Source organism: Trichechus manatus, unplaced genomic scaffold (genome assembly GCF_000243295.1).
Source record: "Trichechus manatus latirostris isolate Lorelei unplaced genomic scaffold, TriManLat1.0 scaffold00047, whole genome shotgun sequence".
NCBI lineage: Eukaryota > Metazoa > Chordata > Mammalia > Sirenia > Trichechidae > Trichechus > Trichechus manatus.
This window is the reverse complement of record NW_004443983.1, coordinates 2,164,894-2,190,681: the sequence shown is the minus strand read 5'-3', so window position 1 is coordinate 2,190,681 and position 25,788 is coordinate 2,164,894. Positions and strand designations below refer to the sequence as shown.

The window sequence follows — 25,788 nt, the reverse complement described above, 5'->3', positions numbered from 1 at the left end:
TGAAATACCAGTAGCATAGCTTCCAGCACCACAGCAACACGCAAACCACTATAGTACAACAAACTGACAGACAAGTGGTGGGCAACAACTACACATGAGAAAAATTTTTGACATTTTAGGAATAATAGGGAACCTCCTCAAACTGATAAATGGCCTCTACAAAAATGTACAGCCAATACCATATTTAGCAATGTCCCCTGAGACTGGGATTAAGGTAAGGATGCTGGCTTTCACCACTTCTATTAAACATTGTATGGGAGAGCTTGTTGTTGCTTTTAGTTGTCGTCAACTCGATTCCAATTCATGGCGACCCCATGTGTTACAAAGTAAAACTGTTCCATAAATCCTGTAATCTTAACAAAATCAGATCACCAGGCCTCTCTTCCACACTACTGCTGGGTGGGTTTGAAACACCAACCTTTAGGTTTGTAGTTGAGTGCAAAACATTTGCACAAATAAAGGACCTTATTAGAGATCCTAGTTATTGCAATAAGGCATGAACAAAAGAATAAAAGGAATAAGTATCAGAAAAGAAAAAGTATAACTGAACCTATTTGCAATGATAGCACTGTTTACATAGAAAGACTTAGTGAAACCACAAAACAATTTCTAGAACTAATCAGTAAATTTAGCAAAGTCACTGGATATAGGGTTAATATACAAAAATCATCTTTTTTGATATACTGTTGTTGCTGGGTGTCATCAAGTCGATTCTGACTGATAGTGATCCCATGTAACAAAGTATAACTGCCCTATAGGCTTTTCTTGGCTGTAATCTTTATGGAAGCAGATTGCCAGGTCTTTTTCCTATGGAGCTGCTGAGTAGGTTCAAACCACCAACCTTTCATTTAGTAGTTGAGCACTTAACGTGTTGCACCACCAGGGCCTCTTACATACTAGAGGCAAAAAATTGAAAGTGAACATTTTTAATTCCATTTACAATAGAACAAAAAACATCATATAACTAGGAATAAATCCAAGAAAAGATTTCCAACTCATCTAACCAAAAATTATCAAACATTACTGAGAAAAATTGAAAAACATCTAGACAATTGTTACACCATACTCAGGGATTGGAAGGCTCAATATTTTTAACATAACAATTCTCCACAGACAAATCAATAGATGTAATGCAACCTCAGTCCAAATTGCACTAGGCTTTTTTTAAAAAAGGAAATTAACAAACTGATTCTAAAATTTATATGGACTGACTTCTGGTTCCAACCAAGATGTACTGGCTCCATTCTTCCCAGGTCTTCCCTCTAACAACTAAAAATTCCTGAACATAACATAACAAACATGCATAGGAAGATTCTGAAAGAAAATGGAGAAGGGTCTAGGGACCTTGGGAACTGAGGAATAACACAGCAGTTAAGTTCCCTGAGGACAGGACACTGCAGAAGCTTCCAACCCAGAACTACTAACCAGCACAAACCAAAAAAAAGCTCCAAGAAGAGTCTGTTCTCTCTACCCAAAGAACCCCAAAAGCAGTATCTCTCTTAATATCTCCCCCATGTCTGCATAAAGTACTCTAACAAAAACCTAAATTAATCATTCAATTACCAGACTAACGGTAAATCAATAGTCTTAATCTGTTTTAATTTAAAATCCATCAGCCAATAATAATCTACTGAGCAAACAGCAATTGCAGAAGAAAGATGTGACAGTCTGCTTCCTTCAAGATTACAGCCTTGGAAACCCTATGCGGCAGTTCTGCTCTGTCCTATAGGGTCACTGAGTCGGAACTGACTGAATGACGATGGGTTTGGCTGGTTTGGGAAACAGCAAATTAGGCACCAAAGACAAAACTGACTAAATCTAACACAAAATAGTCTATCATACTGAATGTACTTTTTACAAAAATGAAATAAGAAATACGATATTTGCCTTTTAGGTTCAACATGTTTTACTATGAAATTCAGATAATGTTATCATCCTATGTTTATTCTATTTTGTTTTGTCTGTCTTGTATTATTTTCTTTGAGGGGAAGAAAGAGCAGAACTTAGTTTTTTGACCACTTCCAACGAATCATGTTCTGGATCTAATGACTAAGTTGAAGGAAATCTTTATAAAGATATGAGTGAAAAAGAGTTGTTTTAAATTGCCCTAAGCATTAATTTACCTTTCTTCACTGAAGCGACGACCAATCTTGACTTTACACTTGTCCCTGGGGAGGCATGCTGCTAGTAGAGGAACTGTCCGCAACACTTTGTTTTCCTTTAATTAAAAAGTTACATCAATTTTTACTGAAACACACTTTTAAAACTTTTATGATGAACACCTGATTCATAACTTTACATAATAACTTTCCCAAGTCTTTGCTACAGACCACAGTTAAGTTTTATTTTGATACTTTATTTCTTCTAAAAATCGCTCTAATGAAGCATGTATTATTTTATAACCAGGAAATCTTGGTATTTTAAAAATTTCTCTCATAGCAATCTATTAACAGACATATAAAATGACCTTTTTATAACATTTGGATTCTCTCTTATAAAATAACTCATTGCAGATTTCTATTTGCTATTTAAATTCAAAGCAAAGCTTCCTACCTTTAGGAAATTTATAAAACTGTTATATTTATCATTTCAACCTATATTTTTCATTCTACATTAAGAAACAATTACAAAATATTTATATATATATATATATATATATATATATATACACACACACACTAAACTGATGATAGAAAATAAAATCTCCACAAGACTCACACACATTCACACAGAATTTTACCAGGGGGTAAAACTTATTTTCCTAACATTTTATTATTAAATGTAAGAAAAACTTACATATTACCAATCAAGATTTTGTGAAATTGTGTGTATATAAGCTCATTATCCACTATGAAACTATGTAGGAATGATCCTAAAACTTACCCTTTAAGTAACTGGCCTAAAATCTAGTATACAACATTTTAACTCTTACTTGTCCTTCACAACTGATCTTAATAATCCTTCCTCCAAAAACCTCACCAGATTTTCCAGCCAGTATAGAACATATGAATCAATTGCATCTTGTGCTATCTCTTTCACAGCACTTACCAAATACTGATTTTCTGGGCTCTCTCTCTCCATTAGACTGAAAGCTCCTTGGGCCCAGGGAATCTTATTAAACTTCATGTTTCCAGGACACTTTGCCTGGCACATAATAAATGTTCTATGTTGGCTGAATGAACAAGTGAAGGAGTGAGTGAGTCTGTGAGCCAGCAACTGAACAAAAAAACAAACTAAGTCTTTTCTATTCCGGAAATTTCAACAACATGCAGATGGAATTAATATGTCCAAAACAAAAGAACGCAGACTAACATGAATTTCTTCAAATTCCAAATTTTCTACTGCCTTCTAGCAAAACTACACTGTAAATGTACAAATTCTCTGAAGGAATAGAAGAAAGCATTAGAGAACACTCATAATTTAAAGGTAAAAAGAGAAAAAAGAAGCAGTGTATTACTTTTCAATTTCTGCCGTAACAAATTACCATAAAATTAGAAGGTAAATACAACATAAATTTATTATTTTACATTTCTGTATGTCAGAAGTCTAAAGCTTAGGTGTTAGCAGGGCTGCATTCCTTTCTAGAGGTCCTAGGGTAGAATCCATTTCCTTGCTTATTCAGGTTGCTGGCAGAATTCATATCCTTGTGGTTGTGGGACTGAGTGCCCCGTTTCCTTGCTAGTTGAAAGCTGAGCGTCATTCTCAGCTTCTAAAGGCCACCCGCATTCCTTGGATGGTGGCCCCCTTCCTCCATTTTCAAAGCCAGCAATAGAGAGTTGACTACCTCCCACACTTTGAATCACTCCTGCCTCTTCTTTCATCATTGCATCACTCTAAATAAGGCAGGAATGGTTCCCTATTTTAAAGACTCTGATAGATTGGGCCCACCTGGATAATTCAGGAACATCACCTCATCTTAAGATCCATCACCTTCATCACATCTGCCAAGTCCCTGTAGCATGTAATTTAACATATTGACAGGTTCCAAGGATTAGGATGTGAACATCTCTTTGCAGGGCTATGATTCTGCCTACCTCAATGAGTGAAACAATTAATAAAAGAGGGGGAAAAAATCAATGTCATCAATAGAGTAGGAACATGAAGAACAGAACTAAGTAAGGGACTCTCAGAGAGTATCATTTCTGCCAAATAAAAGCACTATACTATACTGCTAAGGAAATTATACATAAATCTCATAAGGAGAAAATGAATACATCTCATTGCTCACTTAATCTCTAAATAAATAAACTATTTAAAAGAACACAAGGAAAAGGAATGAGAAATGCACCACAGTTCAACAGAAATATGAGAGCCACATGTAGGAAAAAAGTTAAGATACTGAAATAAGAAGTGACTACCATTAAAGATCTTGGAAGTTGCCCCTCCCGTTCTCACAACTATAAAAAGCTGAACAAACTGAAAATCAGCTCTTCTTAGATCCATCAAAAAATTGAGGTCACAAGGCAAACCCACCTAAATTTGTGAGATGCTGTGAAGCAGTACTTACGGGGAAATTTACAGCGTTGAATGCATATATCAGAAAAGAAGAATGATCTAAAATCAATACTATATGATTCCACTTTAGAAAACTTGAAAAAGAACAAATTAAATCCAAAGTAAGCAGAAGGAAAGAAATAAAAATTAGAGTAGAAATCAATGAAATTGAAAACAGTAAATTAATAGGGAAAAATCAATGAAACCAAAACCTGGTTGTCTGACAAGATCAATAAAATTGATAAACCTCTAGCCAAGAAAGAGAGAAAAAGCACAAATTACTAATACCAGAAATAAAAGAAGAACCATCACAATTGATCTCGTGGACATTAAAAGGATAGTAAAGGAGCCTCAAATCTGAAAACTTACAATGACCACCCTGACAGGAAAAACAACAGAAAGTTCCAGACCAAGCAGGAGAAACGTGTGGAGCAGAACTCAAATTCAAGTAAAGACCAGAGTTAATGGTCTGGCTGAGACTGGAGGAACTCCCAAAGCCATCGCCCCTGGACACTCTGTTAATCCAGAATTAAAACCATTCCCAAAGCCCACTCTTCAGACAAAGATTAGACTGGACTATAAAACATACAGTGATACTCATGAAGAGTATGCTTCTTAAACAGCTACACAAGATCAAATGGGTGGCTCCTGTCCAGAGGCAGGATGAGAAGGTAGGAAGGGACAGGAACTGGCTGAATGGACACAACAAACCAGGGGTGGAAAGGGGGAGTGTGCTGTCACATTATAGGAATTGCAACTAATGTCATATAACAATACATGTATAAATTTTTGTATGAGAAATTAACTTGAGCCGTAAACTTTCACCTAAAGCACAATAAAAAAGAAAGTAAAAAGTCAACCTACAGAATGGGATAAAATATTTGGAAGCTATATATCTGATGTCAAATAAAAAACAAATCTAGATCTTGAAAAAATAATTTGATAACTTAGATGAAATGGACCAATTCCTTGAGAGCACAACCTATCAAAACTCATACAAGGAGAAAAAGGTAATCTGGACACAAAACTTACATCTTTCACAAAAAGTAACTCAAAACTGATCATACACCTAAATGTAAGATGCAAAACTATAAAATTTCTAGAAGATAACTGTCATGGATTGAATTGTGTCCCCCCAAAATATCTGTCAACTTGGCTAGGTCCTGATTCCCAGATTGTACAATTGTCCACCATTTTATGTGATTGCCCTATGTGTTGTAAATCCTATCGCTATAACGTACTGAGATGGATTAGTGGCAGTTACATTGATAAGGTCTACAAGATTAGGTAGTGTCTTAAGCCAATCTTTTTTGGGATAGAAGAGAAAGAAGCAAGCAAAGAGACATGGGGACCTCATATCACCAAGAAAGCAGTGCCAGGAGCACAGCGCATCCTTTGGACCTGAGGTTCCTGCGCTGAGATACTCCCAGACCAAGGGAAGACTGATGCATCACAAGGACCTTCCTCCAGAGCTGACAGAGAAGAGAAAGACTTCCCCTCAAGCTGACACCCTGAATTTGGACTTGCAGCCTACTAGACTGTGAGAGAATAAATTTCTCTTCATTAAAGCTATCCACTTGTGGTATTTCTGTTATAGCAGCACTAAACGACTAAGACAATAACATACAAGAAAATCTAGGTGACCCTGGGTTTGGCGATGACTTTTTAGATACAACACCAAAATCACAACTCATAAGAGAAAAAAATGATAAGCTGGACTTCACTAAAATTAAAAACTTCTGCTCTGTGAGAGATACTGTTTGAAAATGAATATACAAGCTACAATCTGGGAGAAAATATTTGCAAAACATATATCTGATAAAGGACTTGTATCCAAGATATACAAAGAACGCATAAAACTCAACAAATAAGAAAACAACCCAATTACAAAATAGGCAAAAGATCTGAACAAGATATGTCACCAAAGAAGATATACAGATGGTAAATAAGTACTGTATATGAAAAGATGCTCAACATCACAGGTCATTAGGGGAATTATAAATCAAAACAACTATCAGAATGGCTAAAATCCAAAACACTGACAATACCAAATGCTGACAAGGATGTGTAACAACATGAACTCTCCTTCATTGCCAGTGGGAATGCAAAATAGTACAGCCACTTTGGAAGACAGTCTGGTAATTTCTTACAACTCTAAACATAGGCTTACCACACAATTTAGCAATTATGCTTCTAGGGAATTACCCAAATGAGTTGAAAACTTTTATCTACACAAAAACCTGCACATGAATGTTTATAGCAGCTTTACTCACAACTGACAGAACTTGGAAGCAACCAAGTTGCTTCAGTAGTTGAATGGATAAACTGTAGTACATAAATATATTATTATTCAGAGATAAAAAGAAATGAACTATCAAGCCATGAAAAGACATGGAAGAACTTTAAATGCATACTGCTAAGTGAGAGAAGCCAGTCTGAAAAAGTTACATAGTATATGATTCCAACTATATGACATTCTTGAAAAAGCAAAACTATAGAAACAGTGAAAAAATTAGTGGTTGCCAGAAGTTAGGGGAAGAGGGGAAGGATTAATAGGTGGAGCACAGGGCATTTTATGGCAGTGACACTATTCTGTATGATACTGTAATGGTGAACACATGACAGTAAGCATCTGTCAAAACCCATAGAACTATATAAAACAAAGAGTGAACCTTAATGTAAACTATGAACTTTAGTTAATAATAATGTATCAATATCAATTGGTTCATCAACTACAAATGTACCACACTAGTGCAAGATGTTAAGAGGGGAAACTGTGGGTGGGGGAATAGAGGGTATACGGGAACTCTCTGTACTTTTGCTCAATTTTTCTGTAAACCTAAAACTGCTCTAAAAACATGGATGAATCTGCAGGGCATTATGCTGAGTGAAATAAGTCAATCACAAAAGGACAAATACTGTATGAGACCACTACTATAAAAACTCATGAAAACAGAAACAATCTTTGATGGTTATGAGGGGGAAAATGGGCAGGGATGGAAAAACACTAAATAGACAATAGATAAGTGGTAACTCTGGTGAAGGGGAAGACGGTACACAATAGTGGCTTATCCAAGGCACAACTTATCCAAGGCAAGGTCATGAAAGCTCCATGGTCACATCTAAACTGAGGTACCGAATTACTGGGCTAAGGGCTGTGGGGACCATGGTCTCGGGGAACATCCGGCTCAACTGGCATAACATAGTTCATAAAGAAAGCGTTCTACATTCTACTTCGGTGAGTAGCATCTGGGGTCTGAAAAGGTTGTGAGCGGCCATCTAAGATACTCCACTGGTCTCACCCAATTGGAAGCAAGGGAGAATGAAGAAAACCAAAGACACAAGGGAAACATTACTCCAAAGGACTGATGGACCACAACAACCACTGCCTCCACCAGACTGAATCCAGCGCAACTAGATGGTGCCCGGCTACCACAACTGACTGCTCTGACAGGGATCACAACAGAGGGTAGAACAACATTCTAACTCACAAAAAAAGACCACACTTACTAGCCTCACAGAGACTGGAGAAACCCCAAGAGTATGGCCCCTGGACACCCTTTTAGCTCAGTAATGAAGTCACTCCTGAGGTTCACCCTTCAGTCAAAGATTAGATAGGCCCATAAAACAAAACAAAACTAAAGATGCACACCAGCCCAGGGGCAAGGACTAGAAGGCAAGAGGGGACAGGAAAGCTGGTCATTTGGGAACCCAAGGTCGAGAAGGGAGAGTGTTGACATGATGTGGGGTTGATAACCAATGTCACAAAACAATACATGTGCTAATTGTTTAATGAGAAGCTAGTTTATTCTATAAACCTTCATCTAAAGTACAATAACAAAAAATAAAAAGTGCTCTAAAAAATAAAGTCTATTAATTTAAACCCTTTTGCAGTGCAATAAATTACTTAACATGGCCCTTCTAGTCATGGTCTTTGTGACTCACACAGAGTGACTGAGTAGGACTATGCAAATAAGGCATACGGAACCTGCGATGGTTGGGGTTGTGTCAACTTGGCTATGCCATGATTCCCAGTATTATGTCATTGTCCTCCATTCTGTGTTGTGGATCTTGACCTCTACATGTTGAGGAGGCAGGATTGCAGTAAGGTGTGTCTTAGGTTGCAGCCTTGAAGGAGGGCGTGACTCAAGCCCCACCCTTACTAAATTTATGCCCTTCCTTGGGGTCTGGCCTGCATCTAAGACATACGTGTGTGTCCTGGCGGGGCTCGCTCTCTCTGCATCTGGATCCTGCGTCCGGTTCATTATCAACTGACCTCCCAGAGGCCTGCTGTCTGACCTGCGGATTCTGGGATTTGCCAGCCTCCTATTGTGTGACCTGATTTGCCAGCTTCTGCAGACTTGTGAGCCGGCAGCCTGTGGTCTGAACTGCCAGTTTGGTTTCATCAGTGCCTGCAGCCATGTGGGTCAGAAGAGGCCTACACCTGACCCACGAATTTGGGATTTGCCAGCCTCCACAATCCCGTGAGCCATTTCCTTTATATAGTTTGTGAGGTCTGTGAGACAGCTGCAGCAAATTAGGGAACCCAAATAGGGAGAGTACTGAAGAGAGAGGGAGTAGTTGATGTTACAGATGATGGAGTGGTACAGCAGCTTGGAAAAGCTGGACATTTTGGGACATCTTTAACCTCCACCTCATATGAACCAACATTGTGCTGATCCTTATAAAAGAAATTATCCATCTACCCATGAAATACATAAGGATTTCCATGAGTCAAACCAACTTGACAGCAACAGATTTGGTTTTTTTGTTTTGTTGTTTTTAATTAAAAAAAAAAAAAGAAAAGAAACCCTAAGAGAAAAAGAGATTACTGGATATGTTTCCAATGGAACGTTTGAGCCTCCAGAGATTATGTGAACCTATATGGATATGGTCCTTTGTCCTTGATTAGGCTATTTTATAACTCTGAAGAAATTAACATTTACATATAGAAAACTGATAGCAATGCAAATAACACCTGCAGGCATGTAAAAAAAGCTGTGTCTGATGAAGCGATAGCCCTCTCCCGGTAGGAAAGGCAGTTTTACATTCATTACATACTCTTGATCCATAAATGTGTCTGGTCTTTGGAGTCTCCTTTAAGCCAGTTGTAACATCTTCCCAGTTCCCTCATTATTAATAAATCAAAATCTTTGACACGTCTTCATTTTATATTTTCATGAGACTCACAATTTTACCTTTTATGAAAATTGTCCTTTGACACTTTGGAGGCCCCAGTGACATGCCCAATGGATTCAAAAGGCAGAGCTGGCTAAACTTGGTTGCAAGAGTGGTACACCACACGGACAGCTTAAGTCCAGGCACATCTGTCTTTTCTTGGATCTTAGAAGTGAATCCAAAGCAGCAATAGAACTTTGCTGACACTGTCTGTTTAATTTTCATTTTCTTCTATACAAATTTTATATTTTGTTTATGTTTCTGGTTTATTTATAAATAATAAAGTATCCTCCATTGGTGGCAGCAATAATTGAGAATTGGTTTTATGGTCCATTTGATCATTTCTGTAAATGGATTAACGGTTTATAGAGATCTATTCTCTGGTAAAAGACAATGGAAAATCTGATTCTTTAGTCTTTTCTTTGTTCATTTCTTTATATATTGGCTACTATTGGTTTGTAGAGATAAGTGCTTATATAAGTTGAATATTCCTAAAACTCCCAGAAGAAAAATTAACCCTTTATACTACACTTTAAAAATATTATCGTTATAGAAACAACTCAGAAACATTTTCAGAATCTAAATTTACATAATTAATCTTTGGCAAACGAGAATAGTTCAATAATTTGGATTTAATAAAAGCAGTATGTTTTCTCTGATTTATCAGTATTAAGTACAATAGAAGCATACATTTTTATTCCATCCAGATGTGTTTACAAGCTACCGATCAAATAAAATAACATTACAGTAAATCCGGGGTTATGAAAGTTCAGTTTACAGACATCATGTACTTGCCCTTTAATGTTATGTAAATTAATCCTCACTTTGAAAAGATTACACTAAAACTTACTTGAAACAAATTCATCACAATCACCTTCACTTTCTGCACATGCAGCTTTTAAATCATTGAAAAGACTTGAAGTCTTTTCTTGCTCTGAAAAACTCACTGCCATCGAGTCAATTCTGACTCATAGTGACCCTACAGGACAGAGGAGAACTGCCCCACAGGGTTTCCAAGGAGCAGCTGTTGGATTCATACTGCTGGCTTTTTGGTTAACAACCAAGCTCTTAACAACTGTGCCACCAGGGCTGCTCTTGCACTAAAGTAAGGCTAAATAAGAACCACATGCACTTGTTCCAACCTACATACAAATCCAACTTAAAGCATGCTTAGGATGGATCTCATTCTTAATCTGGGAACTCCCTGCAATCTATACAATGCTTAAGATTATGAAAAATATAAATTTGTGTCTAACTAAATTAAATCATTTATTCCAGCAAACTTTTTATTTCAATAGTAATTACATTTCTGTAGTATGTCAGCTTGAAAACAGTTAGAACTTTAGGTAACTTAAACTTTGACCTGATATTAAATTAATTAATAGATACCTAGATCATTTCTAAACGAGGTAGAGTACTGAAACACTGATTACAAATCAAAATTTAAGGTTATATGAGCTTGCTTCTTATTTTTATATGGTACAGAGAGTATCTCTGGATAATGCTATCCATGATCCATCATGAATGTGTTCATTTTTGCCATTTTGAGATGTTGTTGTATTCATGAGCTTTGCTAGTGTGCTAACATCATAAATAGTTCTCAATTATTCACATTCAATTTTATCTATGAAAGAGAAAATAATTACTTTGGTTAAAAGTTATAATTACTATAAAGAGTCGAGACTATACTTAGGACCAACAGTGATAGAGAAATATAACTATGTGCATGTGTTTGTTTTTCAAGGAAAAGGTCCAAAGCAGCAGGGTTTAAGTCTTTTAAATTTGGTGTTCCAACTCCTTTCCACTCATAAAACTTTTTGAGGACCCCAAAGAGCTAATTATAGGGGATCATAACTATTGCTATTTACCATATAGAAAGTTAAAACTGAAATTTTTTTAAATGTTTTATTTATTGATTCATTTGAAAAAAGCAACGATACATATACTGCAAGTTAATAACATCTTCACATTATTATGAAATTATTTATGACTTCGTAGTCCTCCTGAGATCAATCCTGAAGTGTCAAATTGTTCCAGAATATTATACAGCATAATGAGAGACAAAACTTGAAAAATGAATTTTGTATGTCCTGATTTATAATACTCAAGCCTTAAGAACAATGAAATACATTACCATCTTATAAATGTTCACTCACTTTTTATGGGCTTGTTTATTTGGTTTGGGGCCCTGGTGGCACAGTGGTTAACAGCTCAGCTGCTAACCAAAAGGTCAACAGTTCAAATTCACCAGCTTCTCCTTGGAAATCCTATGGGGCAGTTCTACTCTGTCCTATAGGGTTGCTATGAGTCGGAATCAACTCAACGGCAACAGGTTTTTTCTTTTTTTTTAAATTTGGTTTATGCTTATTGCCTTTATCTACAATATAAAGAGTTGTTCTTTTCTTTTCTTTTCTTTTTTTTCCTTCTGTGTAACTTACTTCGATAGCAAAGATTCTTTGTTGCCAGGATAATTCTCTGTGTTTTATTTTGACTTTATTACGCTATCGACTACTTAAGGATACAAAAAACATTCCTTCTTTATGAAAATGCTAAAGCTCTTTTCAAACATGTCACCTTCTGTTTATCATGATCCTATCTTAACGAGGAGTCCAAATCTTCTCTGATAACTTTATGATTTTTGCTTTCCCAGAATCAAATCCTAAAACTAAACTACCCTAGAAACTAAACTAAAATAAAATAAAGTAAAATGTTCAGGTTATATTTGACACCTAAAACTATCTTTTGAGGTTTCCTAAAGAGGATCTGAAAGATTACAAAGATTTGTTCTTTCACCTTATAAATAGAAAAGGTGGTAGAAATAACTAGGTTTATTTGATATATTACTATTAATGAGCTGTATGAGAAGAGTTGACAAATCAGAAAAGATAAGCATCCTTACCTAAGTTAAATTTGTACAGGTAAAATGCTATTAATATAAATACCTCAGAAATTACATACTATGTAAGAAGTTCATAGAGATTTACCAGTGACCTTACTGTCCATAGTATATTTATATTTAATTGTGTCCTGGCAGTGCTTTGCCTAATATTAGGCAACAACACTACAGTGTTATCAATCATAATTTCAGTTATTAGTCAAAATGTTATCTTGGTCACAATCTTCTTAAATTTAAAGCTAACATATTTAGACCACTAGTTTTCAATTGGGAATATAATTAGAGTTTTATAAAAATACAGACATCTTCGACCTGCTCCAGTTCTCTTTACTTGCTATTCTTACTATACTGCTTTTATACCAAAACAATTCCTTCTCATAGCAACCCTATAAGACTGAGTAGAACTGCCCCATAGGGTTTCCAACGCTGTAATCTTTATGGAAACAGACTGCCATATCTTTCTCCTGCAGGAAGGCTGGTAGGTTCGAACCGCCGACCTTTCAGTTAGCAAACATTTAATCACTGCACCACCAGGGCTCCTTATCGTATAACACAGGCTTGGTAAAATCTTGATATATTATGTATATTATATCTTGGGATTATTATATATTTCAAATGTTTTCCAATATAAACATTATATTCATCCATTTTTGTAAATAAGATATAACATTCACTGACTTCTTTGAAAAATTGGTTTACTCACTATGCTTAAAAACATTTTGTCTACTTTCTTTTTGGAAGGCTTTATTATCTTGTTTTGGGTGCCACAAAAACAACTAAATTTCTTTGTCAGTTGCATTATTCTTGTCGGGAATTATCATCAGACCTTTGATGCTTAAAAATTTACAATCTACATCTACAATTTGCATCTACAGATAGTTTTTGTTTCACTCTGATGCTTGTCTGAAGGATCTACAATCAGCCACAGGCTAGATAGAGTTTGTGTCTTCAACAAAGAAGAACCATCTTAGAGACTTGTGCAAAAAGACTGTACCAGGTACTTCAAACTATTGACTATGAAGAATAGTCTGAGGCACAGACTTCTGATGGCATCTCTTAGACAACTTGCAGACCATCCCAGTTAGCTGAGTCAGGATTTTCAAAACTCTTTTAAGAGGCAGAATATTTCATGAGACTGCTAACCCAAGATCTAACAGAATAAGAATTATATGGGACTGAAAGAAATGGTGAGGAAAATTTTATTGTGGTTATTTGTTAGTAATACTGTTGATGCTGTTTTAATATTCTGCTTTCTGGGCACATAAAAAATTTTCTTCTTTTTAAGCAACTAAATAACTAATATATATTGTTAGTAACATTCAGTAAATGTGTTACTAACTCAAACCAATTTAGCAGACTCTGCTTTTGTAAACAAAAATGAAACATTTTAAAATGGTATCTGGTTCCCACTGATCCCCAACCCCATCTCAAGAATGCAAAACTCTTACTAAGTCTCCCTATTTTTCATGGCAATTAGTTATTTGCATAGGTTCAATAAGAATCTACCTTCCCTTTTACTGAACATAACTGGAAACACTGGTTATAAAATCAAAGCCTTGCCTGGAACGCCATATTTGAGAATGACACTCATTTTAATCAGTTATGACAACCATTCTAAGAAACTAATGTTACCAAATCAATGTTACAAAGATATAACAGGAAAATTGGCCCAGTATCTATCTGGTTTACTGGGTTCCCAGCCTTACAGATGAATTCCAATTCACTTAGCAAACTAATAATGTAGTATGGTAGTATTACCTATAAATTTACTACAGCAATTCAAAATAAATTTAATATTACATATAATTACATTTATTTATGTCTATAACAGAAACAAAAATGTTGCAGTAACAGTACTCATTAACACACACACACATATTTTAAGGGTATTTTTGTGGTTATGTGTTTTGCCCCTGTATCTTTGATATGCTGATTAAATAAAATGTAAAAAGGAGAATTTAGTGACACCAACAGTAGCTAAACTGATGTACATAATAAAAAGTTGGAAGAGGAAACAGTAGAATCAGAATTTGTTGAGATTTTAAATAAAAAGAACATGTAATAGGCTGGAGTCCTTGCAAGACTGGAAAGTGATTGGGAGCAGATAATATAATGAATGGGACTAGGAGGAGATAGGTGAGAGCAGGGTTTTAAGACATTCCCGGTGTTTTATGTAATGTTCTCCCCTCCTTGTCCTCACTATAAGAAACTAACACAAACCTATATCACTTTTGTTAACATAACACATGCATATATGTTAAATAGTGCCAAAAGATGAATAATGCCACAGCTATTCCCTGACACACTCCTTAGAACCACTTCCCTGAGGCAATCACTTTAATTCTTTTAGGTATTTCTTCTTGTAGTTAACTCCATAAAAACCAAATCTGTTGCCATTGAGTTGATTCTGACTCAAAGTAACCCTAAATGGCGGAGTAGAGCTGCCCCATAGGGTTTCTAAGGAGCAGCTGGTGCATTCGAACTGCCGACCTTTTGGTTAGCAGCCTGAGCTCTTAACCACTGCGCCACCACGGGTCCATCACCCCTCTATAGTAAGTGTCTTGCTATTTCTTGATTTATCAATGTTAGATACTATCTATAAACTACAAATTATCATCACCATCATAACTAACATTAATATACACAATTCAAAGTGTTTTATGTATATTTATTTATTTACTTTCCACAATAAACCAGTAAAGGATATTTTTTACCATCACCATTTTACTGATGAGGAAACTGAAAGGTGAATTAACTTGCCCCAAGTTACAAAGTTTACAGAGCTATTAAGAAGTGAATTCAGTCAGACTGGCTCCAGAGCCTTTACTCTTAACTACTGCACTTCATAATACTGCCTCTCATAGTAAGTGAAGATTCACCTCTCTTACACCACTCCTCACCCTCACTTCTAATATTTTTAGTTAAATCAATAAAAAAAAGTGTTAACATCATAATGGCTACATACATATTGTTCACAAAGAACAAGTAGTTTAACATGTTCTTTCTTGTAAAGTTTCTTTTTTTCCTTTGAGCTGTTGTTATCATTAAGTAATTTTCTACACAGACATGCCTACTCTCTGAAATGTTCCATTTTATCATCCACATCATCTACTCCACAAGTCTTCTTTTCTCTCTGCCATCTAAATGGTTTTAATCATTTTTTATGGGAAGTCATCAAACTGGCATATCCTTTTATGGAAAACAGTGTGCTGAAATTAAGGACAACGGAGTCCACTATTATGAGTTAGATGAAGGTTAATAAGTTCCTTAACCAATTTAAAGAAAAAAACAAGGCTGTACTTGTATATGCATAAAACACATTTGTAGTACCCACAACTATGGACAGATCATCTAAACCATGGATTACCAGGGAAAAAAAATAAAAGATAGGAAAACTGCCACAAATCAATTTTCATTTTAAAGGCCACCTAATGTCTGGAACCACACAATAATGAAAAGGTCCCATACGATACCATAGGAAGTATACTTGTAAATGAAAACACTATTCACTGTCAAAATTCAAGCGTTACCCAAAAATGTTGTGGCATATATTTATATAAATTCATCCATATGAATTTGAGCTGCGTAGTGCTGCAGGTTTTAATGCAATAAAATAATGCTAGTCACCAAATTGTCAGAATCCTGGCAAAAGCCTGTTGTTAACAGTGAAGAAAAGCAGCTCAACAAATGGAATATTTAAAATCTAAAATAAAAAATAAATAAATGTTTCATAATTGGAAAAGGGAAAAAGACAGGTTAATTTCTTTTACATTTTTGTGAAGTCTTCAAGTGGTATAGGTTACAGAAATTTAAAAAATTCCTTCTTCAAAAGCCTGATGAGATCTACGGTGTCCTGAGTTCCTAAATACTGGATGAGTTTTAATTTCAGTATACACTAAATCCATTTTGTACCATGCATTGACTGTTGTTGTTGTTAGGTGCCACTGAGTTGGCTCCAATTCATAGCAACCCTATGTACAACAGAACGAAACACTGCCCAGTCCTGCGCCATCGTCACAATCATTTGCTATGTCTGAGACCACTGTTGCAGCCACTGTGTCAGTTCATCTCACTGAGGGTTTTCCTCTTTTTCACTGACCCTCTATTTTACCAAGCATCACGCCCTTCTCCAGGGCCTGGCATGTCCAAAGTGTGTGAGACGAAGTCTCACCAATCTTGCTTCTAAGGAGCATTCTGGCTGTACTTCTTCCACGATAGATTTGTTCATTCTCCTGGCAGTCCATGGTATATTCAATATTCTTTGCCGACACCATAATTCAAAGGTATTAACTCTTCTTCGGTCTTCCTTATTCACTGTCCAGCTTTCACATGTATATGAGTTGACTGAAAATACCATTGACTTGGGTGAGGCACACCTTAGTTCTTAAAGTGACATCTTTGCTTTTCAACACTTTAAAGAGATCTCTTGTAGCAGATTTGCCCAATGCAATGAGTTGTCTGATTTGACTGCTGCTGTCATGGATGCTGATTACGGATCCAAGCAAAAGGAAATCCTTGACAACTTCAATCTCTTCCCTGTTTACCATGATATTGCTTATTGGTGCAGTTGTGAGGATTTTTGTTTCTTTATGTTGAGATGTAATCCATACTGAAGGGTGTGGTCTTTGATCTTCATCAATAAGTGCCTCAAGTCCTCTTCACTTACAGCAAGCAAGGTTGTATTATTTGCATATCACAGGTTGTTAATGAGTATTCCTCCAATCCTGATGCTACATTCTTCTTCACATAGGCAAGCTTCTTGGATTATTTGCTCAGCATACAGATTGAATAAGTATGGTAAAAGGATACAATCCTGACACACACCTTTCCTGACTTAAACCACACAGTATCCCCCTATTACATCTGAATGACTGCCTCTAGATCTATGTACAGGTTTCTCATGAGCACAATTAAGTGATACAGAATTCCCATTCTTCGCAATGTTATCCATAATTTGTTGTGATACACACAGTCAGATGTCTTTGCATAGTCAACAAAACACAGGTAAACGTTCTCTTCTCTCAGCCATGATCCATCTGAAATCAGCAATGATGTCCCTTATTCCACATCCTCTTCTGAATCCAGCTTAAATTTCTAATACTTCCTTGTCGTCCATGTACTGTTATAACCACTTTTGAATGATCTTCAGCAAAATTTTACTTGTGTGTTATATTAATGATAATGTATATATTATAAAATATACATTTGTTCTATTCATCTAAAATTTATCTTACACATTAATTTTATAATACTACGATGCTGAGAGTTACTTCTACTTTAACAAGAAAAGACATCAAGGAATATAAGCTATACCCAAAATAAAGAAAGCAATGATCTTTTTAGCTCTTTACTCACAAAATCTCTTTTTGCCTCCACGCAAAATTTTTGGGGTTCTAAATTTCTATACTATTCAATAACACAGTTTCCATAAAATGTTATCTGTCTATAAATTTATAAGACCCTATATTCTCATATAATATGTAAAATAAAAATTTTTCCCAAAGAGAAAACATTATATCATCAATTTACTTTCAGAAATGCTGAAGAGCTAGAAGAGAAGAGTATGTTCATCTATTAAGTTTCCTCTTATATACTCAGTCTATTTTAAATTGTGTATTTTACACGATCTTACCTCTGCTGGATGCTGAATTATGTACAAGCGGGTAGAGATGTGTAGAGGATGGACTGGTAGAAATGGACATAAACACACTTTCTGAGGCCGGCTAAAGGGTAAACAGAAAAGAAAACCTGTCAGTTTTTGTAATACAATGATATATCAATAACCTGAAACTTGAATATAATCCCATTTGGTTGTATAAAGAGATTTGCTAAAGCTGCACTCTTTTAAAAACGAAATATCAAGAATTAATTTACTCAGACTGCAGATATGAGAATTTGGAAAAAATTTCAAGTAAATTCTTTATCATATATCTGGATTAAAACTACCTCAAAAAAAAAATCCTATCTTATCTTTAGTGGAAGAATACTCATAAGGCATTGTGGTCCTTTCATTCATGGAGCAATACTTCTACTAATTTCCATTCCAAATCAATAACAGATCTCATGTCAAAGAGAAACCTGGCAACTCTTCTAAGTCATCTAAAGTTGGAAGGAACAATAGGGTGATAAAATATTAGAATATAATTATCACCTATAGGAGAGTCCTAATTAAACTTCTCCACCAATCAACACAAATAGCTTTCCAATTGTAAGGAGAAACCCAGACTGGACCACAAAATTATAAATTATATTTAGCTAGGATTATATCCACAGAGTATCTGCTTTCTTTTTTTCCTTTTGTCGTTATTTACTCCATTTTTATGCTTTATTTGTTAGTTCCTTATTATTGTTTAGGTAGCACTTATACTCAGTACAAAATTCAGATGAAATAAAAGGGTACCTCCCACCTCAGTATTCCAATTTGGGACATCCTCTTCTATAGGGGCAAGCAACTATCAGTTTCTTGTCTATCCTCTGGAGATATTGTGTGAATACACCCACTCCTCGCTTACCGACACGGTTAGGTTCCAAAAACCAGGTCGTTACATAAAAATAGGCATTATGCAAAAATGGAGTATGACCACATCAGATCACAAAATGGAAAATGACTACATCACTACCAAATTACATCATTACATAACTGCCCAATTACATCATTACATAACTGCCAAATCACATCATTACGTAACTACCAAACCACTGAGAATTATGGCCCAGCCAAGTTGATACATAACCTTACCTATCACAGCCAGCGTTACTTTTGTCTCACACTTTGGCATTCACTACTGCCAGATGTACGTGGTTAATGCACAAAATCATCAGATAATAGATTCAATACTGTTGTAAATGCGAAATGTCAGATAATGAGATAGGAAGTGAGGAGTAGGTGTTTACGCTGATATTCTTATAAGATTTATTATTAAACCTCACATTTGGTATGTTTTCCCATAACATAAACTTTATCAAACACGCACTGTATATCATGGGAGTAAATCTTCACAGCGTATCACTATATCAGGCAGATGTTACATGCCATTACAATGATATACAAGTGAATGTAATATTAAAGGGAATTCCCAGTAATATTACTTAATACCATAAAATTGACCACTGCCAATTCTTCCCTGAATTTTATTTACTTGGAGTTACAGCCTGAGGTTAGAAATGCTTATATTAATAAACTATAGAGTGTGGATAAAGTGGTTTGAATACCTGTTACATCTACCACTTCATCTTTCAGGACACTGCCAAGTCTATGCTACTGCTGAAGAAACTATCTGATAATATCTTAGGCAGTGGTAGAAACACCACCTACCCCCACCTCCAGTGACCTGGAGTAGATGATTAACCCACGGAAAACCAATACACCCATTTTCAGGTGACCTCTGAGATGATTCTGTGTGACTGTTCAGTCCCAGACTGGATTCTCTCTCAGGAATGTGAGTAGATTTATGGGATGAAGAGAGTCTATCAATGGTCATAAGAACAAGCAAACATAAAGATGAGCAGACAGTGATAGAAAAAACTAGGCATAATGATAAAGATAAATGCAGGGCTGCTGTAAGAAAGGATTCTTCATTCAGTAGAAGGATAAACAGAATGAGGTACATTTAAGCTCTAAAAACTTAAGATTTTGATTTTTTTTAATGAAGCTATGTATGTGAGTGAAATGCTCGCTTAGATGTAGATGTCAGTAGATTTCTTTTATAAGATACAACTGTAGATCAAACAAGGTCATTTAAAAAACTTAGAATTCAACTTGGTATCAACCTATGTATCTGTAAATTTTATGATTCTATGATTATGAAAGAATGCTAAAAATAAAAATTAAATATGTCCTATGAATGAAAACATTTATGTATCAAAAGAGCCAGAGAACTGTAAAATCCAATCAGATAAACAAGCTGGATAGAAGTTACAGATTTCTGTGGGAGCAGAAAACTCAGTAAAACAAACTCTGAGACTAACTTTTTTAGCTCATGACATATATAACCAGTGACGGCCGAGTTAATTCTGACTCATGACAGCCCCATCTGTGTCAGAGTAGAACTGTGCTCCATAGGGTTTTCAATGGCTGGTGTTTTGGAAATAGATCACCAGGCCTCTCTTCCAAGGCACCTCTGGGTGGACTCAAACCACCAACCTTTTGGTTAGCAGCCAAGTGCGTTACCTGTTTGCTCCACCTAGGGACTCCTCATTTGCTATTCCAAAAACCAAACCCACTGCCAAGTTGATTCCATCTCATAGTGACCCCATACAGTTTCTAAGGCTGTAAGTCTTTACGGAAGCAGACTGCCACATCTTTCTCCCAAGGAGCGGCTGGTGGGTTCAAACTGGTGATCTTTTGGCTAGCAGCCAAGCACTTTAACCACCACACCACCAGGGCTCCTTCCTCATTTACTATAGTTAAGTACAAATTTGGCTTTAAGGTTTCCAATAACTAACCTGGAAAGATAAAAAGGAGGGTCAATTATAAAACTTAAAATTCCATAAAGATCATAAATCACTATTATTTTTGGTACCAAGAACAGACACTTCTCCCAGGGGGTCTTGGTAAAGAGGACATCATGTGATGTAATGACAAAATCCTCCACAACAGTGAAATTTGCTTCATCAGGCTTGTCCATGCTGAGAGCATAAAACCAAAAGGTAATCGGAAAAAGCAATATTTCAAACGGCAATACAACATGGATAGATAACCAGATTTCCACTGATCTAACTTGATCCAAAGATATAGTTTCAGCTTTCTGGAAGACCAGACAAACCGCATGTTCTTCAAGCAATTTTCCATGAATTTTATTTCTCTTAGTCTATCGACTATTGAGTTCCTATACTATATTAATCCTTAACGTCTACCATATTTACTTAATGCACACTCAGAAAATAAAATGAAACATGAGAAAGTTTTTTAAACTTAAAAGATTTACAACTGGGTTGGTGAATCAAGGAAAATATCAGAAATGATAAATAATACAAAGTAGTATCTATGTGTACAAATAAATGCACGTACAGAGAGAGAAAAAGAAATGATTAAGGGAAGTAAAGACAGAGCAAGTCTAATAAGAAGCCAGGACTTGAGAGAGGAGTTTCAAAAAATGGACTTTGGACTTAGGCCTGCAGAAAAGAGTTGGGAAAACATATTAAACAGTGACTGTACGCTTCATACATAAAAGAATAAATTAGTCTGTATTGTGTACGATAGTTTGGTTAGCATAGAGAGTTGAAGTAAAGGAGTAGTGAGAAGATAACTTGGAAAAGAAAGATTAAGGACAGCATGGAATATCACACTATGGAATTTGAAATTTTTTTACTGAAGGTGGAGGATGCTTTTTAAATATATGGGTGCCAAATTTTTCAATTTATTTTCAAAAATTAGAAGTAGCCAAAATCTACGTCTTTATTATAGCATGAATCTACTATCCCAATGTCAAAGTTATCATAGTATTTTTGCAAATACATCCCAGCTTTGACTAGTTTATAGTCAATAAATTTACACTATAAGTAGACTAATTCAGTTACATAGGAGTATATTTTAAATTATTTAAGAAAGAAAGCCAGGAAATTATCTTCTTCAAAGATGATTGAGATAGTTTTCTATGGCCATAGTGTGGGTACCTGGTTACCTACAACAATTTTGGTCATTATCAATGAAGGGTATTTCTTCATGTCTTAGTATAAAACCAAAATTAATTTCTGAGGAAAAAACTGCCTTAGCCCATAATGATTCCCTCTTGTGATGAAGAGTCAAAATGTAGTGGCCTTCAGCTCAGGTTATTAACTAAATAGCTATAACAATATCAAACAAAACAAAAATGAAGGGGAAAAAAGCATTTTAGGGGATTAAGAGGATCACAGCAAAATGGCAAAATGGTCAACTTACTAGTGAAGTAACAATTTTAAATTTGCAAGCACTTAATTTTTGCCTTATATATTCTGAGTCTCTGGCAATATGCCATTGGATTCTGAAGCAAAGTCATGCCGTCTAAAGCAGGAAACTATTCACAATTTAAAAAGCAGCTACTGGGCCCTAACAGAGGCTGAATGCCTGACCATGAAACACCAAATGACTGTGCAACTAACGAGTCATAAAGTTGAGTAGGCATAGCAGCAATTCATCATATGACTGAAATAATATAGATCTTGGAAAGCTAAAGGAAGTCACAAGAACAGGAGGCCTAGACCTCTACGCCACCTATTCTAGTGTACTAATGCTACTCCCTCACCTCACAGTTATGGCCTCTGAAGGAGTTTCCTATGACCAACTGACAAAAGAGGAAAGCACTTGGGCCTAAGTAAGCTGAAAATGAACAGCTGCCACATTACAACCTCACTCGTGGGTAGCTTTGAAGAACAATGGTGAGGGGAAATCCTCCCCATGTGCAGAGCTTCGAACAGTTCACGCGGTTATCAACTTTGTTTGTGGGAGATGTCAGATCTAAGAATATACTCGAACGCCTGGACAGTGGTGAATGGCTTGGCTGGTTGGCCAGAAAACTGGAAGGAGCAAGATTGGAAGATCAGAAATATTAGGATGGAAAAACAGGCAAATGGGTAGACTTATGAGACTGGACAGATGTAAAATGGCAGATGTAAATCCGAATTTAACAGTAATTAAGTTAAACATAAATAAATGAACTAATGTAAATGAACAATACCATCAGCCAACTAGACCTAACAGACATGTACAGAACATGCCACTCAACAGCAGAATAGATACTTTTTTCAAGTGCACATGGAACATTCTCTAAGACCACACAATATGGCAGAACACAAGCCTTAATAAATTTTAAAAGACTGAACACATACAAAATAGGTTCTCCGACCAAAATGAAATGAAATTAGAGACCAATTAACAAAGGAAATTCTGGAAACTCACAAATATGTGAACAGCACACTCCTAAATAACCAATGGTTCAAAGAAGAAATCAAAAGGGGAATTAAAAAGAGACTTTGAGATGAATAAAAATGAAGACACAACATACCAAAACTTATGAAATGCAGCAGTATTGAGAGGAAAATTTATAGCTGTAAATGCTTGTACTAAAAAAAAAAAGAAAACTCAAATCAATAACCTAACCTTTCACTTTAAGAATCTAGAGAAAGAAAAGCAAACTAAAGCCAAAACAAGATTTCAGAAGGAAACAGTAAGAGCTGCCTTTTCTGCAGAAATTCACAAGGTGATCCTAAAATTCATATGGAAATGCAAAACCCAAAACTTGTTGCCGTGGAGTTGATTCCGACTCATAGTGACCCTACAGGACAGAGCAGAACTGCCCCACAGGTTTTCCAAGGAGCAGCTCGTGGATTCAAACTGCCGACCTTTTGGTTAGCAGCCAAATGCTCAACCACTAATAGCCAAAACAATTTTGAAAAAGTTGCAGGACTCAAACTTTTCAATTTCAAAACGTACTACAAAGTTACAATAATCAAAACAGTGTTTTACAGACACAGGGATAAACATACAGGTCAATGAGATACCACTGAAAGTCTAGAAATAAACCCTTACATTTATGGTGTAATTAATTTTTGACAAGGGTGCCAATGGGGAATGAAATACCACTTCATCACACGCAGTAGGATGGCTATAATAAAAAAAATTTTTTTTAATTTTTTAAACAAAAAATAACAAGTATGGGTGAGGACATGGAGAAATTTGTTGTTGTTAGGTGCCATCAAGTCAATTCTGACTCACAGCGACCCTATGCACAACAGAAGGAAACACTGCCTGGTCCTGCGCCATCCTCACACTTGTTGCTATGCTTGAGCCCACTGTTGCAACCACTGTGTCAACCCATCTCATTCAGGGTCTTCTTCTTTTTCGCTGATCCTCTACTTTGCCAAGCATGATGTCCTTCTTCAGGGACTGATCCCTCCTGATAATATGCCTAAAATGCGTGAGACATAGTCTCGCCATCCTTGCTTCTAAGGGGCATTCTGGTTGTACTTCTTCCAAGACAGATTTGTTCATTCCTTTGGCAGTCCATGGTATATTCAATATTCTTCACCAACACCACAACTCAAAGGCATCAATTCAGATTCTTCATATATTCCAGGTGGGCAAGCAAAACGGTGTAGCCACTTTGGAAAACAGTTTGGCAGTTCCTCAAAAAGTTAAGCATAGAGTTACCATATAACTCAGTAATTCCATTCCTAGGTAAGTAGCCTAGAGAATTGCAAACATGTCCACATAAAAACTTGTAAACAAATGTCGATAGCTGCATTAGTCACAATAGCAAAAAAAAGCAGAAACAAACCAAATGTCCGTCAACTGATGAATGAATAAATAAATGAGGTATATCCATACAATGAGATATTATTAGCCACAAAAAAGGAATGAAGTTCAGCAAAAACAAAAATAAATTATGAAAAAAAAAAGAATGAAGCACTGATGCATGCTACGACATGGATGGACCTTGAGAACATTATGTTAAGTGAGAGAAGTTATACACAAAAGGTCTCATGTTGTATGATTTCATATATAAAATGTCAAGAATAGGAAAATCCAAAGAGACAAAGAATATTAGTAGTTTACAGAGGTTGATGGCACCAATGAGTCGGGAGTGACAACTAATGGGTACAGGTTTTCTTTTTGGGGTGATGAAAATGTTCTGAAATTAGTAGTGATGGTTGCACAACTCCCAATATTTACTTTAAAAGATAAATTTTATGGTATGTGAATTATATCTTAATAAAGCAATTATTTTCAAAAATGTAACATTCAGTGGAAAAAAAATTACCTAATTAGTAAGGGAGATGCAAATTAAAACCATCATGAGACACCACTGTATACCCACCAAACTGCAAAAACTTAAAAATTCTTAGAAAACAAATTAAGATTGAAATGCAGATTCTTTTTCACATTTGCTGAATTTCACTGAATGTATATTTGTCTACATTTAATACCAAATAAAAAATCTTAGTGTGCTAAAATAAGAATGATTCTAATTATCAAATAATTAACATTTAGAGATTTACTCTTCACTAAACTTAAACAGAGGCAGTGGTGGTTCAGTGGTAGAGTTCTCACCTTCCATGCAGAAGAGTCGGGTTCAATTTCTGGCAAATGCACCTCAAGCACAGCCACCCTCATCTGTCAGTGGAGGCTTGCATGTTAATATGATGTTGAAAATGTTTCAGAGGAGCTTCCAGACTAAGACAGACTACAAAGAAAGGCCTGGTGATCTACTTTCAAAAATCAGCCAATGAATCACAATGGTCTG

The 25,788-nt window shown here is 35.8% G+C and overlaps 1 protein-coding gene across 1 annotated transcript in view; it reads right to left on the bottom strand.

Moving 5' to 3' along the window:
• The window catches only part of DTWD2 (DTW domain containing 2), a 123,675-nt gene extending 102,480 nt beyond the window's left edge, over positions 1–21,195 (bottom strand). Inside the window, exons 1-3 of the mRNA XM_023731934.1 lie at positions 21,014–21,195; positions 18,201–18,342; positions 2,124–2,218 (exon numbers count right to left, since the gene is read on the bottom strand). Of these exons, the coding sequence (XP_023587702.1) occupies positions 2,124–2,218; positions 18,201–18,342; positions 21,014–21,195 (419 nt within the window). The remainder of the gene's footprint in view (positions 1–2,123; positions 2,219–18,200; positions 18,343–21,013) is intronic.
• Between the last annotated feature and the right edge of the window lie 4,593 nt (positions 21,196–25,788).